We start from the raw sequence: 24,730 nt of genomic DNA on the forward strand, positions 1-24,730 counted from the left end.
TCATTGACCGTGTACTTGGCTGAAGATGTGTCTGCTGGTTTATCTCCGTGTCAACCAACACATAGTTGCAGCGGATGTTAAGTCACAGAGACACTAGCCAGATAGAAAAATACACACCTGTTGCAAGTTGTCTGCAAGCTTTTCCTGCCCGATTAAAGATCGTCCTTAATTACTAGTACCCATGAAAACCTAATGAATTATTTACAATACCTATAAATTCTACTTTAAAAATGATTTGTTATCTTCTGGTACTAAATAGAAGTACCAATTTATCTTCTACTAAAAACGCCTGCCAAATATTACATTTCAGTCACGTGCATTACAATGAATCACAGGAAAGGCAAACTAGACAAATAGCAGGAAAACAAAATTTATTGGCATTAAGCACAAATACATAAGATGCAACTGCTAAATGACAGTCTCGTGGAGGATGAGGGCAGCAATTACCTTAAAGTGACTAATTGTTTATGGCAGATGTGTTTCAGATTAAACTAGAACATATCTGACTAGAAGATAAAGAATTCATGTTATGATGAGCTGACAAAGCTGTGTGCCGTTTTATTGTGTAAATTAACATTTGATATCTTGAGGGAGCTTTACACCGTAATTATTTATTTCTCTCATTACCTTGACTAGTGCTGGAATGCCTCTACTTTGTGCTGATGGATCCAGAGTGCTATGACTGATGGTACTAGATCACAGCACAGTAAACCAGATTAACAGCAGAGCAGTACAGTATATAGTGTAACCAGTTCCTAACTAGGTCTAGTGTGTGTGTGTGTGTTTTTATTTTATTTATAAAGTGGGCTAAAAATAAAGATGTTCATGAACTGGCAATTTCACAAAATTCACCTCAAACCGCAAACAGATTCCTTTTTAACCACAATACAATGAAAATATTGTACCATATGATTGTGATTTTCAAGGATATAATTTAGATTTTTAGCAATTTTTTTGTATCCATGTAAATCTTGGGGATGCGGCGGCGCAAAATTGTTACATTCCTATATGTAAGCACATTACTCAATGGGGTAAAGTGCTTAAAAAAAATAATAAGTTATCTTGCTCATCTCAGCCTTGAGGGTCTAATACAGAGCTTACATTACTGTGACAAACCTTAAAACCTCAATACTGGGATCTGCTTAAAATGTTTAATGCTCTACTTTCTTTGGGGGGGTGGGGGTATTCATTAAACCTAGCAAAAGGGTCTCTGAGCTGAACCTGGCGTTAAATTCCCTGCAGGTCAATTTAACACCGGATTAAGCTCCGGTACATCTTATCAGAGCTTAGTGAATCGCAATGTTTCTGCCCAGCTCCTGTGATCATAGAAAGTGAGAGCAGACCACGCTTGAACAGTGCACGTCTTCCTCTTTCACATGACCTACTATCAATGGGAAAGAAGCAGTAACAAAAACAGGCGACAATTCCTAGAAAGAAGCTTCATGGACAATGTTCCCCTAAATGCATCCCCTAAAGTAAAGGTATATCTAGGGCACAGGGGTTCAAAGAGATGTGCTAGTGTGTGAATGTAGACATGATGGAAAAGACAAGAGCAATCGATCAATCAAGTCACATATGGCTCCCAAATAAGATGGGGTAACGGGAACCTAAGCTTCCACTTTTATACGTCTGTTTTTAAAAATATATTTTTTTCAAAACTGTCTAATGAGCCATGTCACCTTGATTATGAGTGTTATGTCTTCCTTTGGTGAGGCACAGCACTACTTAATTATGGCACTTCAACCACTGTGAGAGATGCATCTCCCACGACACTCCAAAAATAAGCACCTTATGAAGGACAGCCTGTGCTATAGAAAGGCACAATACAAATGTGTTTAAGTGTCCCAAAAATAAAATGTCAAAATGCACTCCATTTTGGGGTGGGAAAGAGAGATAATTTAACATTTCACATTCAAAAATTACAGTCTCAAAAATATTTGTACATCTTTCATCCCATTTCAAAAAGGTTATATGAATAATTCTGAGGATTTATTGACAATCTTCAAGTGCAAATTAGTTCTCAAAAGACATAGTAGTAACAATCATTGCTGTTAGAATTCCCTTCATTTTCATCAACAGAGTGATAACAATTTACTGGGATACATTGGTAGTAAAATGTCACTGTAACCCAATTGGTTGTAGTACCCTTCCTTAAAAAGCAGTGCAGGTGCTCCTTCCTGTGACTGCTCACAGAATAGTGTAGCAGGTTAACAATTGTAGTAAGTGAATGGGTATACTTCAATTCATTTTCCTTTGCCAGTATATTCCATATTTGGTATGTTCTACCAGTAGTTCAGTGGCAGATGGATAACATTGAATTCTTTCTTCTCGTTGGTGACATTTAATTCTCTATGCTTATTGGTGACAAGAATCCAACATCACCACCAATCGAAATAGAGCAGAGATAATTGAACAGTTATTTAACAATACCTAAAATGAGAAAAGGTATATTAAATTAACAGGTCCAAATTACATGCATATATAATCCATGCAAAGTATAAATACGGTCATTGCATAACATGGGATTAGTCATTTTAAATAATTTGTTATTTTTGCCCTAGATTTTTATTCTCAGAATGCTTCCTTTTAGTGAATATGTACCTATTTAAAATCATGATTTAAAAGAATAATTAAAAATAATTGCCCAGAAAAGTATTTATCCCACATTAGATTTGGTTTGTGATCTCATTGGAGGGCTAGAAACCCCAGGTTACATTGTACACCCTTTTAAATACAACAAGGACATAGCTGCTCTGCTATTGTTCTACTTGGATGAAGCATGGCAGAGTTTTACAATCTGGTGTTCTATGGAAGGAATATCCATTTGGCTGGGTTTAGGGTCTTCGCAATACGGAGGTAATGTTACAGCTCAAAGGTTTTTGTACTGTTGGCTAAATGCCATTTTGACATCCCCTGGCTCGTACGCCTCGTCTCCTTAGCACAATGCACCTTGGGTGATTCTAGGGTGCGATTCACCATCACTGATGAGAAAAGGAAAAGCGATATGCTACTGCCACAGATGCCCCAACAAAAAAAAACAGGCAGGGGAGTCAGGGTCAAGCATGTAAGGGGGCAGGGTAATATTATATGATCTAGTGAGGAGGGTTGGGTGCTTCTTGTGTGCTGAAAGGTCTTGGAGAACTCCTGTGACAGATCAAAGCTTTTCCCCACGCCCTCCACCCATATGCTTCCCTTCTGGCGTGCAGAGTATACCACCCTGCGCCTCATCTTTGCTAAACACTAGTTCCACACCTGAAAGAAGCAGCTGAGTAGAAGGAAACTGCCTATTTTACCTATGCCTGGGGCTGGCCCTGCTCATAAGAGACTACAATGCACTTCTGTTCCCTCCCACATCCTGTAGGAGGAAATGTAGAGTGTGACCATACCACAGTAATGCCCATATCCCCTCTTACTTTTAGGGTAGAGAATGTCAAATTGTTAGGGTTCTGCAGATCCTCAGAACTTGGACTGGCCACCAAATCACTTAAGTAGTATGATTAGCCCAATTAAAATAAGGAAGAGACAACTATTCAGATATTGTATTTCAAATATGCACAAAATGTATCTTCAGCATCAAGACGTCAAGCATGCAATATTGCTTTAAGAGATAGAGGGGCTCACACAACAAAGTAAAAAATAAATAAAAAATGAACCGACATGCATCTTACTTTTATATTTTTCAATATTTTACCGACTATATTATTCACAGAAGTGTCACACAAGTTCAGAATTTCTTGTTACTGAATAGCAGAGTTAATTGTAGTTCACTGCAAATCAAATAGATTTTAGCGGTTTATTTTAATTATGGAATCATACTGTAGCGTGGAAAAGAATGGAAGATTAAATCCAGTGACCGAGATAATATACTGACAAAATATTCCGCAGCTAAGGGTATAAATACACTAAACACCACGTTTCAGATAAAAGGAATAAAACAAAAAAATACATGTGAGAATGTATCTTATCTTTAGGAGATTTTGCATTGTCTTTTTTTTCCTATCACAATCTGAATGTCAGAACAATACAATTCAAAAAGGCTTTTAGATTTGGCTCTCATTAGCGGTTGTCTATCCAAACTTTTATAACTATTAGTGTAATTAATACACATTTGACCGATTACCAAGAAATTGTAGTTAAAATTGGCATTGAATTGAATGTGAAGGAGAACTGGTAAACTTGATTATAGCAACATCAAGCTCCTGAGCCACCATAAGGATATATTTCTGCAGCATAAAATGCAGCACTTCATTTACTTAGAAATATTCCATTTAGCACATTGTACTTTATCTGAGGGCACCCTCTTGTGGTAAGAGACTACTATTACTACTGAACAGACTAGCACTATGTTATGCCATATACTACAGGTAAATAATACATGGTGACTGTTTTGTTATTTGGGAGTCATTTTATATTTGTAATATCAAAACATGAAACAAAAATGCAGTGGAAAGAAACCCAGATGTTACAAATGTGCAGACAAAAGTTGATAAATGCTAGAATTGTAAAATAACCACAAAAGCACAGCGTTTAAAGCAGTCGTTCTCAACCTTTTTTCTCCAGGCACCCTTATTTATAATGCTTAGTTGCCGAGGCACTTCTACAATAATGCAAACACACGCCCACACATAGGCCTCTCTCCTGTCCATGCTGCTTCCTCCTCTGCTTGACTCGGCTTCCCAAGCACATGCCCCCGACACCACCTCCTGATTAGCTCCTGTAATGTAGCCAATAAGGATGGGGGAAATTGCCCAGCCCCATAGCAACTAGCAACTAGCAACTGCCCTTCTCTCTCGTGCTCTGGGAGAAAGAAAAAACAACAGGGAAATAACGCAGCATTCTTTTAATGTTCTCAGGAACCTCGGTTGAGAAACACTGATTTAAAGCTTGCTACTCCGCGGAGAAACTGAATTCAAGCAATTTATGGAACAGCAAAGACCTTGAAATAGAATCTAGATGAAATAATAATAAACTGACCTGAGATGTACTTTGCTCCGATTAACATTATCATGCTACTCACTATATAAAAGCCCAAAGGCAGACTACAGAAGGTACTATTGTCACCTGAGGCCATCCAGCGGAAGGGGATTCCAGGCAAGCAAGACAGAGGGAGGAAAAATATAAAAAAAAAATTGGAATATGTGTGTTAAGAATCAATTACAATCAACAGTAAGAAAATGACAGGCAGTAACATCGATAAAGCTACATCCATTTAATTAATAATACTAAAAACAAACAGATCAGTGTTGAAGAACAGCACATACATGGCAATGGGACAGACATGCAACAAGATAACCAATGACAAGTAGAAAACGTCCAAGCTCCCAGTAACCAGCAAACAACGTACCATAGAAATGGTGAACTAGAATGTACTCCGTGGTCTGTGGTATTCTTCCCCATCATAATTGTTATCAACCCTTACTCCTGGGGCAGGAGGGGATAGCAATGCATTTCTGCCATGAAATGTGTTACGTGTGCAGCCTTATTCATTTTTACTGATCGATTTAATATCAGGATTTGAGGCTTTAAAAAGGAGCAATCCAAGCAATATCCTACATGTGTTTTAATATACAGAGCAACCTTTGATTCCTATAGCAGCTTTAGCACACTTCCCAAGCAGTGCAAGATCTTTGTAACACTTTCCTTTTTGTGATCATTTGTTGCCAGCGTTCCCAGCAGTTTGAGCTGTAAGCTGTAACAATAGATAAGGGAACATTAACAACATACATTGTAGCTGCTGAGTTACACTGACTTAAGGATGGATTTGAAACTGAAAGGCGGCCATTTAGTGAACCCTCTGAAGCAGGGTATTGTGCTGATCGATCACGGGAGAACTAAAATCGATTGGCAGCTTAGGTAATTCGTTTTCAATAAAGATGATCAAAGGTTGCCTATAACAAACCAAAAAGAAGATTTATATTTTTAAGCTGCTTGGATTGCCTCTTTAAAACCTAACTGCAAAATGCATGATAATGTGTCACGAAATACACAATTCCCACTGCTTTTGTTATTGGCTATTCCGCAGCTTTTCGCTATTTGATGAAAGAATGCAACATCGATTACAAAATGGTGGTGATTTGCAGTGATGAGGGCAGAATTAAAAAGCTGACCAAACATGTTTCTACAGAGCAGGAAACTATTCGGGGGTTCCCAGTGAAGTGGGTCATCACAATAAAAATAAATAAATACAAATAAAAAGCAATTGAGTACAATGCCAAAAGGTCTTGCACCTCCAACAAAGCTATAATCAAGCACATAAAATTCTATATTTACAGCCATTATAAAATCAAATAAATGATGACTTGAAAGGATTATAAGGAAGCCTAAAAAAGCCCAAGGCTCTACACAAAAGTTGGCACATGTGGTGTTAAACATTAGTTTCATAAATTTTAATACTTATTTTGGAAGGTTTACATTTGTCTCTGGCACATGAACTATTGACCTTGTATTTGTTAGAAGAATTGATTGGCTTAGGTACAGTATCATTTGTCGATTTGATTGCAGAAGCAATTTTCAAAATAATGTCTCACATGCAACTATGGTCTTTCAAAACAAGCATCTGCACAGTAAATGGAAACGTGTTCTGAGAGGTCATTAGATGGAAATAACAGATCGTTAACGGGGAACTCTCAAATCACACAAATGACCTTTATTGAGATAAGTGCTTGAAACAAAAAAAAACTGTGTAAATGACTTCGCTGAGGGTAGCAAACTTTGAGAAATGTCACCTAAGCCATATCTGACCAAAGCGAAGAGAAGACAGGCCATTTCCATGCATGTCCTTGTTTCATCTTAAATGTGTTTAACATATGACCGTCTTGCTGGTTTGATTGGGGATATTGTAGAATTTAGATCTTGTATTTCTCATGTTATTTACAGTTTTTTCCTCAGCAATAACACAAAGATACGCCCTTTCCTCTGTTGCTCGACTGCTAAAACTCTGACACAGGCCCTCATTCTCTCCCGTCTCGATTACTGTAACCTCCTGCTGTCCGGTCTTCCTGCCTCTCACCTGTCTCCCTTACAATCTATCGTAAACGATGCTCAGAATCACGCTACTCTTTCCTAAATCTGTCTCAGCATCTCCCCTGCTGAAGTCCCTCTCCTGGCTTCCTATCAAATCCTGTATCACACACACTATTCTCCTCCTCACTTTTAAAGCTTTACGCTCTTCTGCTCCTCCTTACATCTCAGCCCTAATTTCTCGCTATGCACCATCCTGACTCTTGCATTCCACTCAAGAATGTCTTTTCTCCACCCCCTTTTAATCTAAAGCCCTCTCCCGGCTTAAACCTTTCTCACTGACTGCCCCACACCTCTGGAATGCCCTCACCCTCAATACCCGACTAGTACTCTCTCTCTAACCCTTTAAAAACCACCGTAAAAATAGAGGGGGGAAAAAAAGCACAGAGTACCCAAAGGTTGAAGAATTATATAAAACGCACCTGCTTAACGAAGCATATGAGTAGCTCCGTGGCTAACACTATACACCTGATACACAAAGCTTGGCCCCTGCAGACGCACTTACCAGTATGCATTCCTACTGTATCTGTATGTTCCTCCTACCAATTAGATTGTAAGCTCTTCGGAGCAGGGACTCCTTTTCCTAAATGTTTCTTTTATGTCTGAAGCACTTCTTCCCATGATCTGTTATTTGTTATTTATATGATTGTCACGTGTATTACTACTGTGAAGCACTATATACATTAATGGTGCTATATAAATAAAGACATACACACACATACGTGAAATAGTAATTAAATGTCCTTAAACAGTTTACATAATTAATACGTTTTTGTATGGTGCTACAAATCACTTCCTTCAAGAGGAAGAGCAATACTTGATTCTCTGCACTGGAACATGACAAATCTATTTACAGAATGTATAAAGCAGGCTCTTTAACTCGCAACCTTTGATGTGGTCCTTTGATGTGGTGCTGGGCCTCAGCTGCTTAAGCAACTGGTATGAAATTAGCAGGAGCAAAGTGCAATTTTTCATACAAACTCAGTTGTAAGTTAAGGCAATATAAAAATATATATGGTAGAGATGTTATAACACTTGCAAAATGTTGAAATATGATCATTTAAGTCATCTTACATTACAATACGCTTGTGGCCCTTCTACTCACAAATGTGTTCTAATTTGGCCCCTTTGGAGACCTGATTGAAAAGCCCTGGTTTAAGGTACTGTCTATAAAAAGACTGCTGCGTTTAACATTTAGGAACAGCTTCAAACACACACAATTGTATTTTAATATAGCAAGATCTGGTAGACTTGCCCTGAACTCCAAAATACATATTGGCTTTATTTTAAATGTAGTATTGAATTAAAACGAGTGTCAGTATATGTGGACTGGAATGTCCCTTTTAGTGACAATCGGATTCTTTAGCATCGCACAGAAAGCAAACAAAATGTTTCATCCCGTCGTCATCTACAACAATCAGAGTATATATATATATATATATATATATATATATATATATATATATATATATATATATAACCATCACAAAATGATGTGTTTAGTTTATAATAGAAATATAAAAAAATCAATAGAACAATTTAATAACTGGAGAAGAAGCTTCTTTAATAAAACATGCAATTGGCAATGAGAAACGCACCTCCATTTCTCTTAGGAGCTGCTAAAAAATGTTTAGAAAAACATAATGGATGGAACCACCTCCCCCCTAACTTCTACAAAGTAAGTTTTAATTTGCCCAAGAGACCTATTGTAAGGTTTTATTTGAGATGAAGATAATCATATTTACTAAAAACGTTCAACAAATTGAAACTTCAGTGAAGGTACAAAATAACATTCAGAAAACATAAGTTTATCCCTTAAGCATCTTAAATGTTTTAAAATAAAGACGATAAAAAAAAAAAATCAGTATTTTCCCCAAGATGATATTAAGTGATACTATAAAACCAGTCTGAAGTCTCATTATTTGTACTGATACACAAAGGTCCATATTTACCAAGTGTAGCCAGGTATCCCCTGGGCTACTAATCTGCCCTGCCAAACACATAAGTGGAAAGGTGAAGAATAGTGCGCAACTACTAAACAATCCACTACGTGAAGTGATAATACAGTGGAGAATAAATAAATAAATATGTGACCTTATGGACACTAAGTAAATTGGAGCATCTGCAGCTGTGATACCAGGGATGGCTCAGAACACCCCCTAGAAGTTTAGACAAATACACAAAAGACACAGCGCACAACGCTCATAGTGCATTAAAAATTATATTAAAACAACCATTCAATAAGGTAAGTATTGTGCGTACATTAAAGGAAATTTAAACAAGCATGTCAGGGGTTATGTTACCCGTGCACCACACAGAACGCCAGATCAGATGTCGTCAGTGGTAATGGAAGCAGTTCCTTGATCTCCGGATTCCAAGTGGGGGTGTACAGAGTCCTAGGAGTCCCCACTCACATGGGTAGAGTCCAGCACGTTCGTGGTGCTCACGTGAGAATCGCCGCATCAAACGGATCTCCACGTTGGCTGGAAATCCTCTCACAGTCCTCCGTTACGGCACTAATGTACGCACAATACTTACCTTATTGAGTGGTTGTTTTAATATAATTTTTAATGCACTATGAGCGTTGTGCGCTGTGTCTTTTGTGTATTTGTCTAACACATAAGCCCTGGTACCAGCGCAGGCAGTGTTGGGGTTAAATCCATGCTCCTTGCTCCTACAGTAAACAACTCCCTTGAGTAACAAGGGGGGGGCGCTAAGGCCTGGGTACTGCCCTATCAGGGGCTCAGACCTAGGACCTTCCCCTGGGTACAAAAGAAGCTGCAGCCTAAATTTAGTTCTGTCTGTGCAGTGTTGGAAGTGTGGAGCCAGGGCTCTGGTTCACCTTCCTTCCCCTCCCTCAGGTGAGTTGGGAACAGCTACCCCATATTCCACCAGGGAGTATGGGAGACAGGATAGACATTTGGGGCCTCAAGCCCTGGAGGTTGAGTCCAGGGACTAGAGGAAAGAGTATGCTGTGTACTGCTGTACAAGAATGAAGAACGGTTTTATACTCCTGCCTGAGGCTGCAGTTTTTTCAGGGAGGGAGTGAATGTTTTCCACATGGGACTGCACCGATTTCAATAGGCCCTGTGGGAACGGAGGCGCTGTACCAGTGAGAAAGAACCACCCAGCACTGAAAGCCTGACCTGTTAATCCCCAAACACCGGCAGATGCCAGGGCCTTCCTGTGAACCAAACAAGTGGCACCATCACAAGGTAATCGCAGTGATTCTCCCTTGGGGTTGGGGAACATGGGTTACATTTGGAGGCGCTGCCAAGATACATCATCATCAGGACAGGCTTTTGCAGCAAGAGAAGGAGGTACTCTCCTATTATGCCAAATTCAGAGGGGCCATTGTTATAGTGTCCATAGGGGACCCTATGGGATCTTGAGGACCGGGCTCCCCGCTAAATGGAGCTACGACATGGACCCCTCCTCTCTAAGTTACATGCACGTGCAGTGCGTGTATAGCCTTTATATAGCAAGAAAAGGTGCAGGGGCATTTCCCAGAGGCTTCATCAAAGGGGATTGTGGCCTGCGCCATGCAGTTTTATTCTCTAAAAAAAAGTTCTGTATATGCGGGTAGTATCCGAGGAGAGGCGCTTGACCTTCAAGCAGCCAGAACCTCTGAGGAGAAGCAGCTATACTATGGCAGTCCCCACCCAGGAGGCTGCTGTGCGTTCTATTACTATGAAGTGGTGCGGGGGTAGTTCCGAGGGGCACACCAAGGGAACTGCAGTCAGCACTGTGTAACGCTATTCCTGAACTAAGTACAGAATGTGTGGGTAGTGTCTCCGAGGAGGGGATCTTGACCGTCAAGAAGCCAGGTCCTCCATTGAGGAGCTGCAACAATACTATAGTGGTCCCCGCCACACATATGTGTAGTGTCATGGGGGGGGGGGGGAGGGGGGCGCTCTCTAGGATCGGGAGACCAGAACCTCCGTTTTAAAGGAGCAATAGCAATACAGCAAGTGAAAGAGCGGTTCCCGACAAAAACAGGAGAACCGCATGCAAGGTTTACAGAGTTGCAAGCTTTCTTTGCTAAATTGCGCAGGACTTGGTGCAAAGCTGAAGCCGCACCCTGAAATGTGCTTGGCTCAGCACGAAAGCCGAAGCTGTGCCCCTCTATGCTCTGCCTGTACTCCTGGATCCACCGGGAGAGGAGAAAAAAATGTTAACGAGCTAACGAACACTGTTCCCGCTCAACATCCCTACCATGGCTGAGTGCAAGATATCACAATATACACTGCCAGGAGGCTTCCTGCTAGTACAAGTGAATGGGGAAAGCTTCCTACAGTGCATTTGCCCAAACTGTCATTTTCCAGCCGGAGACGTGAGTCTGACATCCAAATGGCAGTGATGTGGGACTCCCCACCTTAAGCCCAAGGTGTTGCTACCACCCCTGCCTGACCAGATGGAAGATGCAGCCTATCTGCAGAAGTGTGCGGATTGGATCGCAGGATCGGATGCTCCAAGGGAACAGTGTGTTCCTGTTCAAAACCCTACAAGAGACTTACCTGGTGAGATGACCGCCCAGGAGGAGGCGGAGGCACTTCCGCTGGTGGTGCAGGATCGTTGCCTGCAAGCCGCCGCCAGCGATACTGAGGTATCCCAGAGGGCGTGTCCAACACTGTCGTGGAACCATGCAAGACGGAAGGCCCCATCACGATGATCCGGCTGGAGTGTCGTGGCCCTGTTGCCAGAGAGGTAATCCCTGCTAGCCGGAACGAGCGGGATAGGCGTCCAGGATCTGCGACGTCATCCTGAGCGGAGGTTCCCCAAGGCCTTGGAGGATCTTCGTGAGGCGGCGTCGGATGTGCCTGCTCCCCGCCGGGAGAACCGTGCAGATACCAAAAACCTTGGAGCTGTTAGGCTGCGTTTCCTTCCCAGGTTCCAGCAGAGGGATCCATCATAGAGGTACTGGCCAGTACTTATTTCCGTACCGCAGACGTCAACCATATGTTGTCATCACGGAGGGGACCACCAGGGCGGAGGAGAACATTGATACACCCGATCCGGTAAGTACGCCCCCAACTAGCATTTTTACAGTGGCACCATGACCGAGCCAAGGGCTCAGAACGCAAGGCCCCTGCAAGCATAAAGTGCTGGCAGTAACAGACTGCGGAAGGCCTAACCTGACTGATACACCTAGAGAAATTGCAGAGCCTACGGCCACCATAGACATTACACCTGACAACAGGTGTAACCAAATCTTCTCAGGACTGGAGAAGCTGGGCTGGGTTTGATGATGATCTTTCAGGGGAAGGGATGGCTGAGTACATAGCTTTCTCCAGAGAGGGGTCATATATGTCAGAAAGATCAGGAACACCCCCTAGGGCAGCTTCCATGTGTAATGTATCAACTGTGGGGAAAGTATTGCCGTGGTGGGACCCCGGGTTTCAAGGGTATGTTCCCATATGCACCGGACCCGATTCCTACTATTCAGCTGGTATATTGTGGATAATTGGTGGGAGGAAGGAGAGTTCTCTGCGGAAGAGACGGCAGAGGCTCTCAGACAGAGGGATAGAGAAATTAGGCTAAGGCTAATATTAACTGCAGGTCTAAAGGTAACATACTAGGAAAGGATCCCTCATGAACCATTATTTTGTGTACTACCTGGGCAGGCTGGTGGCCAGAAATTAACCAAGATCAGTCGGGCTGAAAGAATAATAGTCCAAAGGTACCGTTAGTCCCATGGATTTGACTATCCATATGTCCCTGAACCTTTAATGCGGGAAGCAGAGGCCCACAGAGAGGAGTGATTGAGGGATGCTGTTCTAGATGATCTGGCATCCAGGTGTAGTATATTCAGGTACTACAACGAAGAAAAAGTATGTTACCTCATCCGAGTATGGAAGGTGGGGACGGACGGACGGACGGACAAACACACACACACACACGCCAAAGAGGGTCTATTCAGTTACAGTCCCCGGCCAAGAGGGTAGGTTGGTTAAGAAACTGGAACCAAAACACTACTACTAAAGTGAGTACGGACTCTCCATGTTAGGGAGGATCCGGGTGTATTCATTGTTGTTCTATGTTATGCATTGTTCCAAGTTATTTACCCTGTTATCAATGTGAGATGGTAATGTATTGATGTCTCTGCAGGGACATGAGTCCACCAGGGGGAGCATGTAGCCAGGTATCCCCTGGGCTACTAATCTGTCCTGCCTAACACATAAGCCCTGGTACCAGCACAGCCAGTGTTGGGGTTAAATCTATGCTCCTTCAGTAAACAACTCCCTTGAGTGACAGGGGGGTGGGCCTAAGGCCTGGATACTGCCCTATCAGGGGCTCAGACCTAGCACCCTCCTCTGGGTACAAAAGGGGTTCAACCTAAATTTATTTCTGTCTGTGCAGAGTTGGTTAGTGTGGAGCCAGGGCTCTGGTTCACCTCCCTCCCCCTTTCTCAGGGGAATGGGACAACTACCCCATACTCCACCAGGGAGCAAGGGAACCAAGGATAGACCTTTGGGGCCCCAAGCCCTGGGGGTTGATTCCAGGGACGAGAGAGTGTACGTGTTGGTATACTGTTTGTGTACTATGAAGAATTAAGACAAGTTACTGTTTATACTCCTGCCTGAGGCTACAGTATCTTTCGGGGGGAGGGGAAGTGTTTTCCACAGGGGACTGCACCTATCCCTATAGGCCCTGTGGGAATGGAGGCGCTGTAACACTGAGTTTAGAGCTGTGAAGATCCCTAAAGCCTGTCCTGTTCGTCCCCAACTAACACCGACGGACACTCAGTATCCTGTAAGCCTAGCAGGTGAGCAGCACAAGAACACTGGGTAGCAGTCAGTTTCCCTCCGGGTGGGGGGAAACCTGTTACACAAGTAATGCTATTCCGATGCAGGAAGACACAGTAGTCCATTTACTTGAATGGGGCATTAGGTGTCTTCCGGTGTCAGAAGGCATCCTGTGGAATAGTACTTAGTAAAAATGGGCCATAATGACATTCTAAGTCACAAGCAAAGGTGAGCTTCTCCATAGAATAGGTACAATACCTACGCACTTTTAAAAGGTTTGGTTTTGCCTAGGGTTTCTCAATTCTAGGTATGACGCAGGAGGTCTCTGGAGCTGAACCACATTAATTTCTGCTCCGGGGACCCTCTGCTTCCTTGAGATACCTGCCTCTGAAGGTGCCCCCAGCAGCATCCCCAATATGGAGGGTTACAATCTCACACGGCACGGGAGCCAATAGGAAGCCAATCCCTATGGGACATGCATGCCAAGGAAGATATAGGAATCATGGAGTACCGGCAGCACCTACGTAGGTGTCCTGTGAAGCTGGGGGTCGCCAGAGTTTCATGTTAACACGGTTGAGCCCCCGTGACCCTTAACCATTTAAGAAAAAAAAGGATTATTGCAGGAGAGGTTCAAAAACTTGCATAATGAACATTTGTTGGTATACAGAAGGGTGCTTTGATTTTAGTGTCCCTCCCTCTAAAAAAAAAAAAAAAATCTGGGGCAACATACAGACAAAACTACCACTAAATAAAGTAGAGCTTCATTATATTAATCATTCTTCTTTTAAACTCCTTTTTGTACATTAAACTTCACAGCGTATTTCCTGGACTGCCCTTTGCTCACATATCGTAACACTAAGCAGAGATTCTGTCTAATGCCTTGCTCAACAAGTCTTCAACTTACACAAAAGAACACAATGTGTGTTCAATTATAAACCTAGTCAGTGAGGGAAAGGGGGGGGGGGGGGAAGAATCCTGCTCAGCTCAAAATAGACTTTCTAGGGAGGTGCTATCAGGGTGAAACTTGGCGTATAGGAGGAGAGAGAAAGAACCCTATGTGATGCACTCAGCCCTACTAATAAAAATAATAAACTTTTATTTATTGAAAAATGCAAACATAACAAATATATTTAAAACCTAACAAGTGTACTGTGCAGTTCTAATGTGCATTCACTCTGAATGACCAGGTAGTGTCATAACTCGTGTGATGCACAGAAGATGCAAGGGGCTGTAGATTCTAACAAAGCTAGTGTATAAATTTTGTGGATGCACAATGTATATGACCCTGTGGGGGAAACAACTGATGTGCACTCTACACAGGTGTTGTAATACACAGGCACTGGGAGCATTAGTAATGCATAGGTGGTGCAGCTCTGTGTAACAAGGCTGCAATAAGGTGCATAACACTGCTGCATACACAGGGAGCCAAATACAGACCCAGATCCCCCTGGTGACAAATCAATGGGAGCCCTGCTAGGAGGTGGGTGCAGGTGAGTATACCCCGTTATTAGCCTCGTGAGAGTACTCCAGACTGATAGCCAGGACTCACGCTTTGTCAGCTCCTTCCAGAGGGAGGGGAGAGATGTTATCACACCCCTACTGTGTATGTATGCTGTAGAGCTAGCCAGTGCCAGCAGAGACTCTTATATGCCTAGCGTCTAGCTAGTGGGATCCACATCTGTGGCCCACATCAAGTTTAAAGCTAATCTACAGGACATGAACAAACTCCTATGAGTTTGACACTGCTACAGTACAGCCGGCGTCGCTATGATGTCATCCCGACGCGCGTTTCGTTCCTGCAAGGGAACTTCTTCCGGGGAGAAACCTACTACGAATGAATTAGAACGTAAGTTAAGTGATCTACCGCAATTCATTTTCCTGAACTGTGTTCTGCAATATGAATTTAAAATTAGAAAAGCTCAGCAGCCTGTATGTAGGTGGTTGCAGAATGAAAATAAACCTTGCATAAAGACGTGGAAGCAGGACATTAAAGAGGTGTGTGTTACATTTGAGAAATTGCGTATATTGCACACATGACCAATGGAGCAATAGTCATAATGATACATACAGGTACAACACAACCCATTTCTGTGCAGTTGTAAAGTAAACATCTAGGAAAATGACGGATCTACCTGGCTCTTCTAACAGACTTTGTTGTGGCACTGTTTTGCATGCTACACTGCCATCTCCTTGTATATTTTAATATGTTTGAAAGTATATGGCACCAAATACAACACAGACACTTTATCCTGTGAGATGGCTGACATTCTGCAGGAGGTTACTTGAACATGTTAGACTGGAAGCAAGCAGGGTTCACTTAGCACCTGCCCCTCCTTGTAAAACATGTACGAGGAACATGTACAAGGGCTGAAGACAAAAATCTGATTGTGCAAAATGCATTCATGTGGCTTGCCATTAAAAATCTAATTATTTTGCACTCATAGGTAATATTTCATAAATTAGAAAAAGCCATTAGATACAATGCACAGCCGCCTTGTACATAACTTCATCCTAGGAGTGTTACATGTGCCACTGCTTATGCCCAAAAAATAAATCATGCTATGAGGTTAACTTTTGCTCTGCAAGGACCCTGTGTAATAGCCACTGAACAGCCGCAACTTAGTACACATAAATCATTATTTCCAGCACAATACATACTGTATGTAATTCTACCAACTAACAGATCAACCATCAGCATTACCACCATGGATTTACAGGATTTGAACTGGGGGTTCTCCTGCACTTTTTTAAGCTCCCGTGATCAGCCTGGTCCAGACACACTTAATGATTAAATTACTGGTAATACTTCGTCATTTTTTTTAGGCAATTTAAATAGCCATGCAACAGGAAACAACCGATTAGGGGCATTTGGGCAGGGCGACCCCACAGTTCCCACCCTGTAAAAACAAAAAACAGTAGGATGCTTCTTTAAGGCGCCTCTTGTATTTTACGCTTCATGTAGCACAAAACACAGTCTGTCGTGAAAGAGTGCTAAAAGCATGGCGCTTCATAGACAGGCCATGACTATAGTCTAAAATGGCATTATAATGCAGATATCATACAGAACAGTGCATTGGTAAATTATAATTAAAAAAAAAAATTTTTTTTAGTTCAGTCATTCCAGAAAAACTTAGGGATTCGTTCTATAAAGTGATATGGTGCAACCGCACGGGGAAGCTCTATTCAAGTCAATAGGGCTATGCATGCAGAAAACCTGGATTGGCGACATCGCACTTTATAGAATAAGCCACATAGAAACATTAGATTGTACGGCAGCACATACAGAGAAGAGTTCTGTAAACAGATTAACTCTACATCACTCAGGGGGGGAAAAAAGTGTGGGAGAGGAAATGTCTCTTCCCAAGAAATTGATGCAGACCACGGATCATGAAAGGAGAAAATGTATAGTTTGCTTACCGTAATGAATCCGTTCATGCCGGTGATAAGACTGTGTAGCTCCACACATCAGACCGAGTAGGACAGGGGGGAAAAAAAACAAAACCCTATAATGAACCTTGGGGATTCCATTTTTCATTTTGTTGAACGTAGGAACGTATTGTATTGACCCTGGTTAGGGCCAGGATGGCTCTGAATACAAAAGGTTTTCTTTACCAGAAAGAGTTAATCTATGCCCTTTTTTCTTTTCGCCCTCAGAAACCTTTACAATTACTTTGTTTGCTAGTAGATCTTTCAACGCTCGTCTTGACTCTCTGGCCCTTGGGAGTGGACATTTAAAAAACAAACAAAAAATAAAAAACTGTCCTCCTTTGGAATGAGGTTGAAAGCCAGTGGAGAGTAGATGGACCCATTTGTCCTTTATTGTCTGAGTCCAAACAGTGAATTGGGTTAGACTTGCTCCGACTGGGATCTGTTGGAATCACTTTGCTTAAGAGAGGTCTTCCTCTGAATGATGGTCCTCTACTTCTGCAGCCTTCGTGGCCAATAGAACGACTTTGAGACGCAAGATACTATCTGTTTGAAATCATGCATAAATCGGGACGCCCGAATTTCCTTGCGGTACTAAAAAAATAAATAAAAAAAACTTCTGCACACCCCGACACATTATCCAGTCTCTCCCCAAACAAAAATTCCACTTCAAAACATCTAGATTCTTAGATGCAGAGTTCTCCATGGAGCAATGCCCTGCTTGCGACAACCGATAGGGTCATGGACCTAGATGCCAAGCGTACTGCGTCAAAGGATGCCTCCACCATATTGTCTATGGCCGACTTTAATTTCGACCAATGCATTCAAGATCGCAGTCCTTTTCATCCCTTTCTCCAGTGATTCTTCAATATTCGAGACCCAAAACTAGCATTGCTCTTGAAACAGACAACGTGGCAACCGCTTGTTTGCATACTGCCTCAGCTTCCACAAATGATTTCCTCAAGACATTTTTTTAGTGTCTCCATCACGTCTTTAAACGAGATTGTGCCAATCAGGAGTGTTGTTCTCCTTAATATCCTCGTAATTGCTGCATCGACTTTGGGTGGTACTTCCTACGTCTATCAGAAAAAGGGTATAGCTTATGGAATTTTCCTGAAAACAGCATCTTATTTGGACGATTATGTCTTGGCACTGAAGTGGAAAAAGTTATTTTGTGACCCTCTGTCCATCTTACCTCAGAGTTCCTTCCTCCAGATCCTCCATTTCCAACACCTCACGAACGGCTTTGATCAATGGTGCCACTAGGTATACGTCAAATAATGAACCCTCTTCCTGATCCGAGTCATCCCAATGCTCCCTCTCTGTTAATATCTGCACCTCCGAACCCTCAGATGAAGAGAGTCGCTTGTTGAGGCTTGTAATACGGCTGCTTCTACTGGTTGTGAGACTATCATTCATCCACTGGAGAAACTTTTCCATTTGATCTGGGACATGCACGGCCACTGGTTTAAAGCAATCTTCACACAGCTTCTTTCCTTCTAACGCCGTCTTGTCACAGCTTCACAACGTTTCGCTTTATGTTGTGCTTCCATTGCTAATTTGGACATCCCCTGGGCAGTCGTCCAGTAGTACAGTTAGAACATGAAATCCTTAACTTTCCTGACCTGAAGCTCTCCAAGTGCTCATCTAGTACTTACACAGAAATGTTGGGAAGCAGCCCCTTGGCTGTATTTCTCTTAGCTCACACACTGAACTTGCAGCTGCCATAAAATAACATACAGGACACCTACAAGCTCATATTGAACCCCCAAAATACTGTCGTGTAGTGGCTCAGGGGCTTACAACAATTTGGCCAAAATGTTAAACTAAAAGACCATTTTATTTAATAGATATCTATACATATATATTTAGGCACTGTACCGTGTATAAGTTTCACTGGATGTGCTACTTAATTGAAGCTCACCCCCTCCCACATTTAAATGGTTAAAAGCTCACTCCATAGCATCTCCCACTCTCAGGGGAACTTGCTTGCTTGCAGTATGATTGTGACAAATCTAATACAGAGTGCTTTTCCTAGTAATGTACAGGTTAATAAAAGCTTCAATCAGACTTAGAACTATGCAACTAATTTTGACAGATTTATTATAAATCATTCTTCCTGGTAATGCACAGGTTAGTAAGAATTTATATTAGTGTTAGGGACCCTTGAGATGTGGTCTGCCGTGACGTTGGCTCAGGGGCTTACAACAATTTGGCCAAAATGTTAAACTAAAAGACCATTTTATTTAATAGATATCAATACATATATATTTAGGCACTGTACCGTGTATGAGTTTCACTGGATGTGCACTGAGCTCTGTCTGTGTTTTATGTTCTGTCTCTGATTTTAAATAAGCCTTTAAATAACAACCTGGGCTGAAGGAGTGGCTCAGTGATTAAAGACACTGGCTCTTGCAGTGAGCAGGGATCCTGGTTCAATTTCCGGTGTCAGCTCCTTGTGACTTTGGGCAAGTCACTTTAAACTCTACAGCGCAGGGACTGTGTTTGCAAAATGTCTAGTAAAACTAGCAGCGCTATACAAGAACAAACCATTATTAACCAACAGGTCTGCAGGGCGTCCTACCTAATTCCGGTTCACTGCCGTCTTTTGGCGGGCACGTCAGGTCTGCCGCATGCTTTTGTGTGTCTGCTCCCACACTTTCGTGGTCTGCCATGGTCACAGAGGGCCCCTAAATAGCTGCCACGTGGTACAACATCAGGGCATGGGGGGGGGGGGGAAGGGGATGAAGAGAGGCAGAGAACTCCCCTGCTGGTTGAACTACCAATGGCAGTCCCAGCGAGTAACCCAAAAGAAAAAGACGTCTGCAGGTGAGGGGGGAGCCTTTTATGGACCACCTGCAGAAGATTTTTCTGTCCTACTCTGTCTGATGGGTGGAGCTAGCAACTTGCAATCACTGTCAATCCTCAATGGTGAATGGGAGAACACTGACTTTTACTCAGTGGCGCTTCCAGGAAAAGACAATAGAAAAGCAGAGAAAAAAAAATGGAACTCAAAAGTTACCAAATGATTGAGAGGAGGAAGTGGACCCACGTGTACAATCTTCATGTAGGTCGTAGACTGTATAAAACAACTTAGCACTGTGGATAATTACGTTTTGGTTATATTATTACAAATAGTCCTGTGCCGCCCTTTTACCTTGATATAAATACAATGTGTATGAGAGAATGTATTGCCCAAAAATGACAATTTTCAGTACAATAAAATATTCAGCCTTTACTGTGCATTTGGCTTTTAAATACTTCAATACGTGGTAATAAAAATACAATTATGTTCACATAAAAGAATAAAATAAAAAATTACCATTCCCATTGGAGACTGGGTGTGATGTTTCCCAGCCCATTGATTTCATCACAGCCTTTTTCCATCTCGCATAGCGACATTCACTTTCTACACATGCGTGACAGACAAAAAAAAGAAAAACCATTAAAAACAATGGTAATAGTTAAAAATATGAAATGCATCACATGTAATATGTATCATGACTTTCTAGCTTCATACAGGATTGTTCTGCAAACCATGTGAATGGTGAAGGAGTGGCTCTGAGTAGAAGGCACCGACCCTGAAAACAATGAAACAGTTTGTAGCAGGGGAACCTGGTTCACATCCCAATGTCAGCTCCTTGTGACCCTGGGCAGGTCACCGCGCACTGTAATTGTGAAGCACTTTGCGTCCCATTGGGAGAAAAGCGCTATATGAAATACTGTACTGCAGTTATTATAATTAAGAAGAACGTAGCATATTGAACAGGTTTTTTTTACCCTCTGGGTTGATTTGTGGTTCAAATCGTTCACAAGTCACTGCAGTTAAATCCGCAGGATTTAGGCTCCAAACACCAACTCCTTCTGCAGCCCCTGCAGCCATTGCAGCTCCTAATGCTGTCGTTTCAGGCATGGAAGGTTTCACTAGTGAAAATAAATATGCCCAACGTTAATCTCACATTAGATGATATGAGCATTTTAAACACCTAAAATAATATTTACACTTTCTAATCTCAGACGTCTGAATGCATACTGTAGCTTTAACCCTGTATATCTAAAGACCGGGCGTATTTTTGCTTCATCCATTACTGTACCTACCCTACTGTGCCACACACAGAAACCAAGGTACAGCCTAAAGGCTAGAATCTGGATTCACAAAGCTGCATTACAATCAGGGCTCGTAACATGTCGTTACCTAAAACAGGATCACACTTTGTTTAAAATTAACATAGTATCCTCAAAGCCAATTATATGCAAAAGCAATGGCTGTTTATCTCATTGGCATAGGCTTAATCTCCTCAAATTATCACATTAATGTAGAACAAAGTTATGTGATGGGATGGAGGAGAAGCACTGTACTATTTTAGTAGATTAGGCCTTGCCCCCGCTGCCTACTACAGCGTCCGCTGCGCGCACGAGAGCCCTCCCCGCAATGGCGCCGGGCCCGCTGCGAGGGGGGGCCGCAGCGCTCGCGCGAGAGCTATTCCTGCTCTCAATAGAATTAGGCACACCCCCCGGCGGTTCAGCCAATGAGGGCGAATCTGCCGGGTGACGTCATGGCCGCGCCCCCGTCACTCCTCCGCCACGCCCCCCCCGGTCTCTCCTCCTGTAGTGAGCTGCAGGCCGGGGAAATCGGCTGAACGCGCCGCCAAAAGCGCGGGCGCGCGTTACAGCGGAGAGACCGGGGCCTTAGCCTTACACGTGTTTTGGGGAGGTATACAAGTCAGTAGTGTAAAGATTCATATGATCTCCGAGATACCTGGGAAAGGCGATGGGTACACAGCTATGACTGTTCAGTGTTGGCATTTTAACAAAGGTGTTCTTTACATGCAAGCGCATGTGTAAATATATTTCCAGTTGTCTTCAATGTGTAGGGAGGACTACTGAAGTAACACTTACATAATCTTAAATGCTTTTTTTTTTCTTCTTTTTATTCATTGTTTAAGGTTTTAATTGCACCTGTTACAAGTTAAATGTGCTTCACTAATTTTCATGTAATTAGCTGCATAATGCATAAAATTAGGCAAATAAAAAAAAATTCATCAAAAATTTACTGCAGCTCATGAGAACAAATGTAAACTGGGATCCAAAATGATCATTAACGCTTCAACATTTTTACAGAACTGCAGAATTTCTAAAAAAAAAAAAAATTGACCATAAAATATCAACAACTTATAACAGAGTTAACAGGAATTGGACCAATATTAATTTTACTGAATGATCAAATACAAATGTCTAACTAAGCTAGGACTACTTGATATTGCAGGAAACCTTTAATATAGATATTGCTACTATGCATCGACAATTCATTGTGGTAGAAAAAAGTAGGTACAGTGGATGAATGTCAGATTATGAACTCAAGTTTACAATGTCTATACCGTGTCAATTTCCTTACTCCTACCATGGGGTTATAGTGCATGGTCAGTAACGGCAATACATTAAATGCTTACTGAATAGTCACAGCCAAAATATAAAAACTAATGCAAAGACATTTTACAAATAGCACTTGGAAAAAAATATACATGTATATTGGCTTCAAGTACAAGTACTTTTCTATATTGATCCTCAGGCCCAAGATGACAGTTTTACAGTCTTAAGATATGACAAGGAAAATGTTGATCCATCCTTTACAAATAGATGCCTAAATCTCTCCCTTATTACAGACATGAACATTTCTCACAAAAAAAAATAAAAAATAAAACCACCATGGTCCTGCTTAAAAATCAATATGCACATTAAAATGCAATATTCCCAAGAGAAAGCTACACTGCTAAATAAATGGAAGTTAAATACAGGCGATTTTAACATTGAAACGAAGGCCAGGACGTGCGTAGACTTACCTACTGGAATGCACAGGATGTCAGCCTGCAACTGCATGAGAACCTTATTATTAGTCATGCCGCCGTCGACTTGTAGCTGGCTCAGGGGGATGCCACAGTCCTTATTCATTGCATCTAGAATCTTAAAATAAGCACAGTGTATTTGACATCTTTTTTCATTGATTATAAATGGAATGGTCATGGGGTTGCAGCGTCTCAACATAACCGTATATTTATCTCCCCGCGTGTGTGTGTATACGAGTATATCGACTGCTGAAAATGGGCAGTTCCCCACCTGCCCCATCCTCCACCCCCCCACCCACCTATTTTATTTATTTTTAAAGCAGGGGTTGTTGGGGGACCCCAAGGCCAAAGCCAACACTTCCTTGTATTTAAATGCCCCTTATCTTGCAGGATAATAGGAAGCGGAATGTGGGAGTTTTAAATCACCCTTTTGTTAGCCTTGGAGGAGACCGTCCCAGTGCTCGCTTTACAAAGTATGTATCTCAGGAACGGACATAATATGGTTCAGCTTCAGGGACTCACTGCTCCTGATCCAAGCAGGGGGGGGGGGGGGGTTAGAGAAATACAAATAAATGGGCGTGGGGACCCGCTATAAATATTGAAGTGGAAGTAGAGGATACCTCTCGTGTCTGGAAACAGACTGCTTCAAGGGCAGCAAAGGCAATGTGGTTCCTGTTCGTAAACTGGGTGAGACCGCAGATGATGCTAAAGACAAATAAAAATGACAAATCAGAAGCAACACCTGATGAAGCAGAAGTTGAATATAAATGAATTAAGCAAGTAACACCAAAGTTACTTATAATATCAATATAATACAGTCATAGTTTGTCTGTCAGTGAAATTTCAGCTGTGATTTGATGTGCATAGTCTCTAGGATATTGCCTTCAAGTTTCCAAAACTACCCTTAAGTTCAGTTTAATTCTGGATAATAGAAGTGGTAATCTCATATTAATGTTCAAAACTCAATTTATTGGGCACAAGTTGTGAGAATCTTGCGTGATTTTAAAATTTAGCACACATGGGCGTTGAGGGGGGTAGGGGGCAGGAGGAAGAGAGAAAGAACCTTGTATTTAGAAATACATTGGTCAATGACTTCACTGCTTTTAGAAGTTACACCCCATAATGTCTTTCATAAAAGTATGCAAGGCATTATGGGGCCCAAATTACAAAAGTGGAGCACTGAGTGACAACTGTACTACTAATGCACTTTTCCTTCAAGCCCTATATGGGAGGTGGCTGGTTCTCAAAGATACTGTAGGTAAAAAATAAGAGTGTTATGGGCTGTCTATATGGTCGTTTGTGGGGGTCCATTTTTGTCATAATGGGAGGAGAGGGAGTTGGAGTCTTGTAGTGGACAAGTGGCTTTATGCTTTGACTAGTGAACCTAAATTATATTGTTTGAGCCCTGCTGATTGCTTTTTTTTTTTTTTACCATAGTAGAAACTAGACTAATCATCAGCCAGCCCAAATACAACTTCAAGAGCAAACAGGATTGTTATGATTAACTACTGCCTTACCCTCTCGCACTGGGCTCCCAGTAAGGTGCATATAAACCCGAAAATGCAGGAACAAAATAGCAGCCGTATGATGTCCCGACTTCAGCAGCAAGTTTTTCTAAAAAATATAAACAAGTAAAAAGATGACACACACACACAATGGCACCAAGAGTGGCATGTGTGTGTGACGGTTAATGGT

The 24,730-nt window shown here is 42.0% G+C and overlaps 1 protein-coding gene across 3 annotated transcripts in view; it reads right to left on the minus strand.

Annotated features, from left to right (window-relative positions):
* Window positions 1-354: 354 nt before the first annotated feature.
* The window catches only part of GK (glycerol kinase), a 73,024-nt gene continuing 48,648 nt past the window's right edge, over window positions 355-24,730 (minus strand). For 2 of the 3 annotated variants that reach the window (XM_075590297.1, XM_075590294.1), the window contains 7 exons: window positions 24,553-24,649; window positions 23,656-23,740; window positions 23,033-23,153; window positions 20,973-21,116; window positions 20,515-20,601; window positions 4,975-5,061; window positions 355-2,430 (listed from right to left, as the gene is read on the minus strand). In XM_075590297.1, coding sequence (XP_075446412.1) covers window positions 2,417-2,430; window positions 4,975-5,061; window positions 20,515-20,601; window positions 20,973-21,116; window positions 23,033-23,153; window positions 23,656-23,740; window positions 24,553-24,649 — 635 coding nt within the window. In that variant the 3' untranslated portion in view covers window positions 355-2,416. The remainder of the gene's footprint in view (window positions 2,431-4,974; window positions 5,062-20,514; window positions 20,602-20,972; window positions 21,117-23,032; window positions 23,154-23,655; window positions 23,741-24,552; window positions 24,650-24,730) is intronic. The other variant, XM_075590298.1, reaches the window with a different exon arrangement.

This window comes from Ascaphus truei, chromosome 3, assembly GCF_040206685.1.
Source record: "Ascaphus truei isolate aAscTru1 chromosome 3, aAscTru1.hap1, whole genome shotgun sequence".
Classification (NCBI taxonomy): Eukaryota; Metazoa; Chordata; class Amphibia; order Anura; family Ascaphidae; genus Ascaphus; species Ascaphus truei.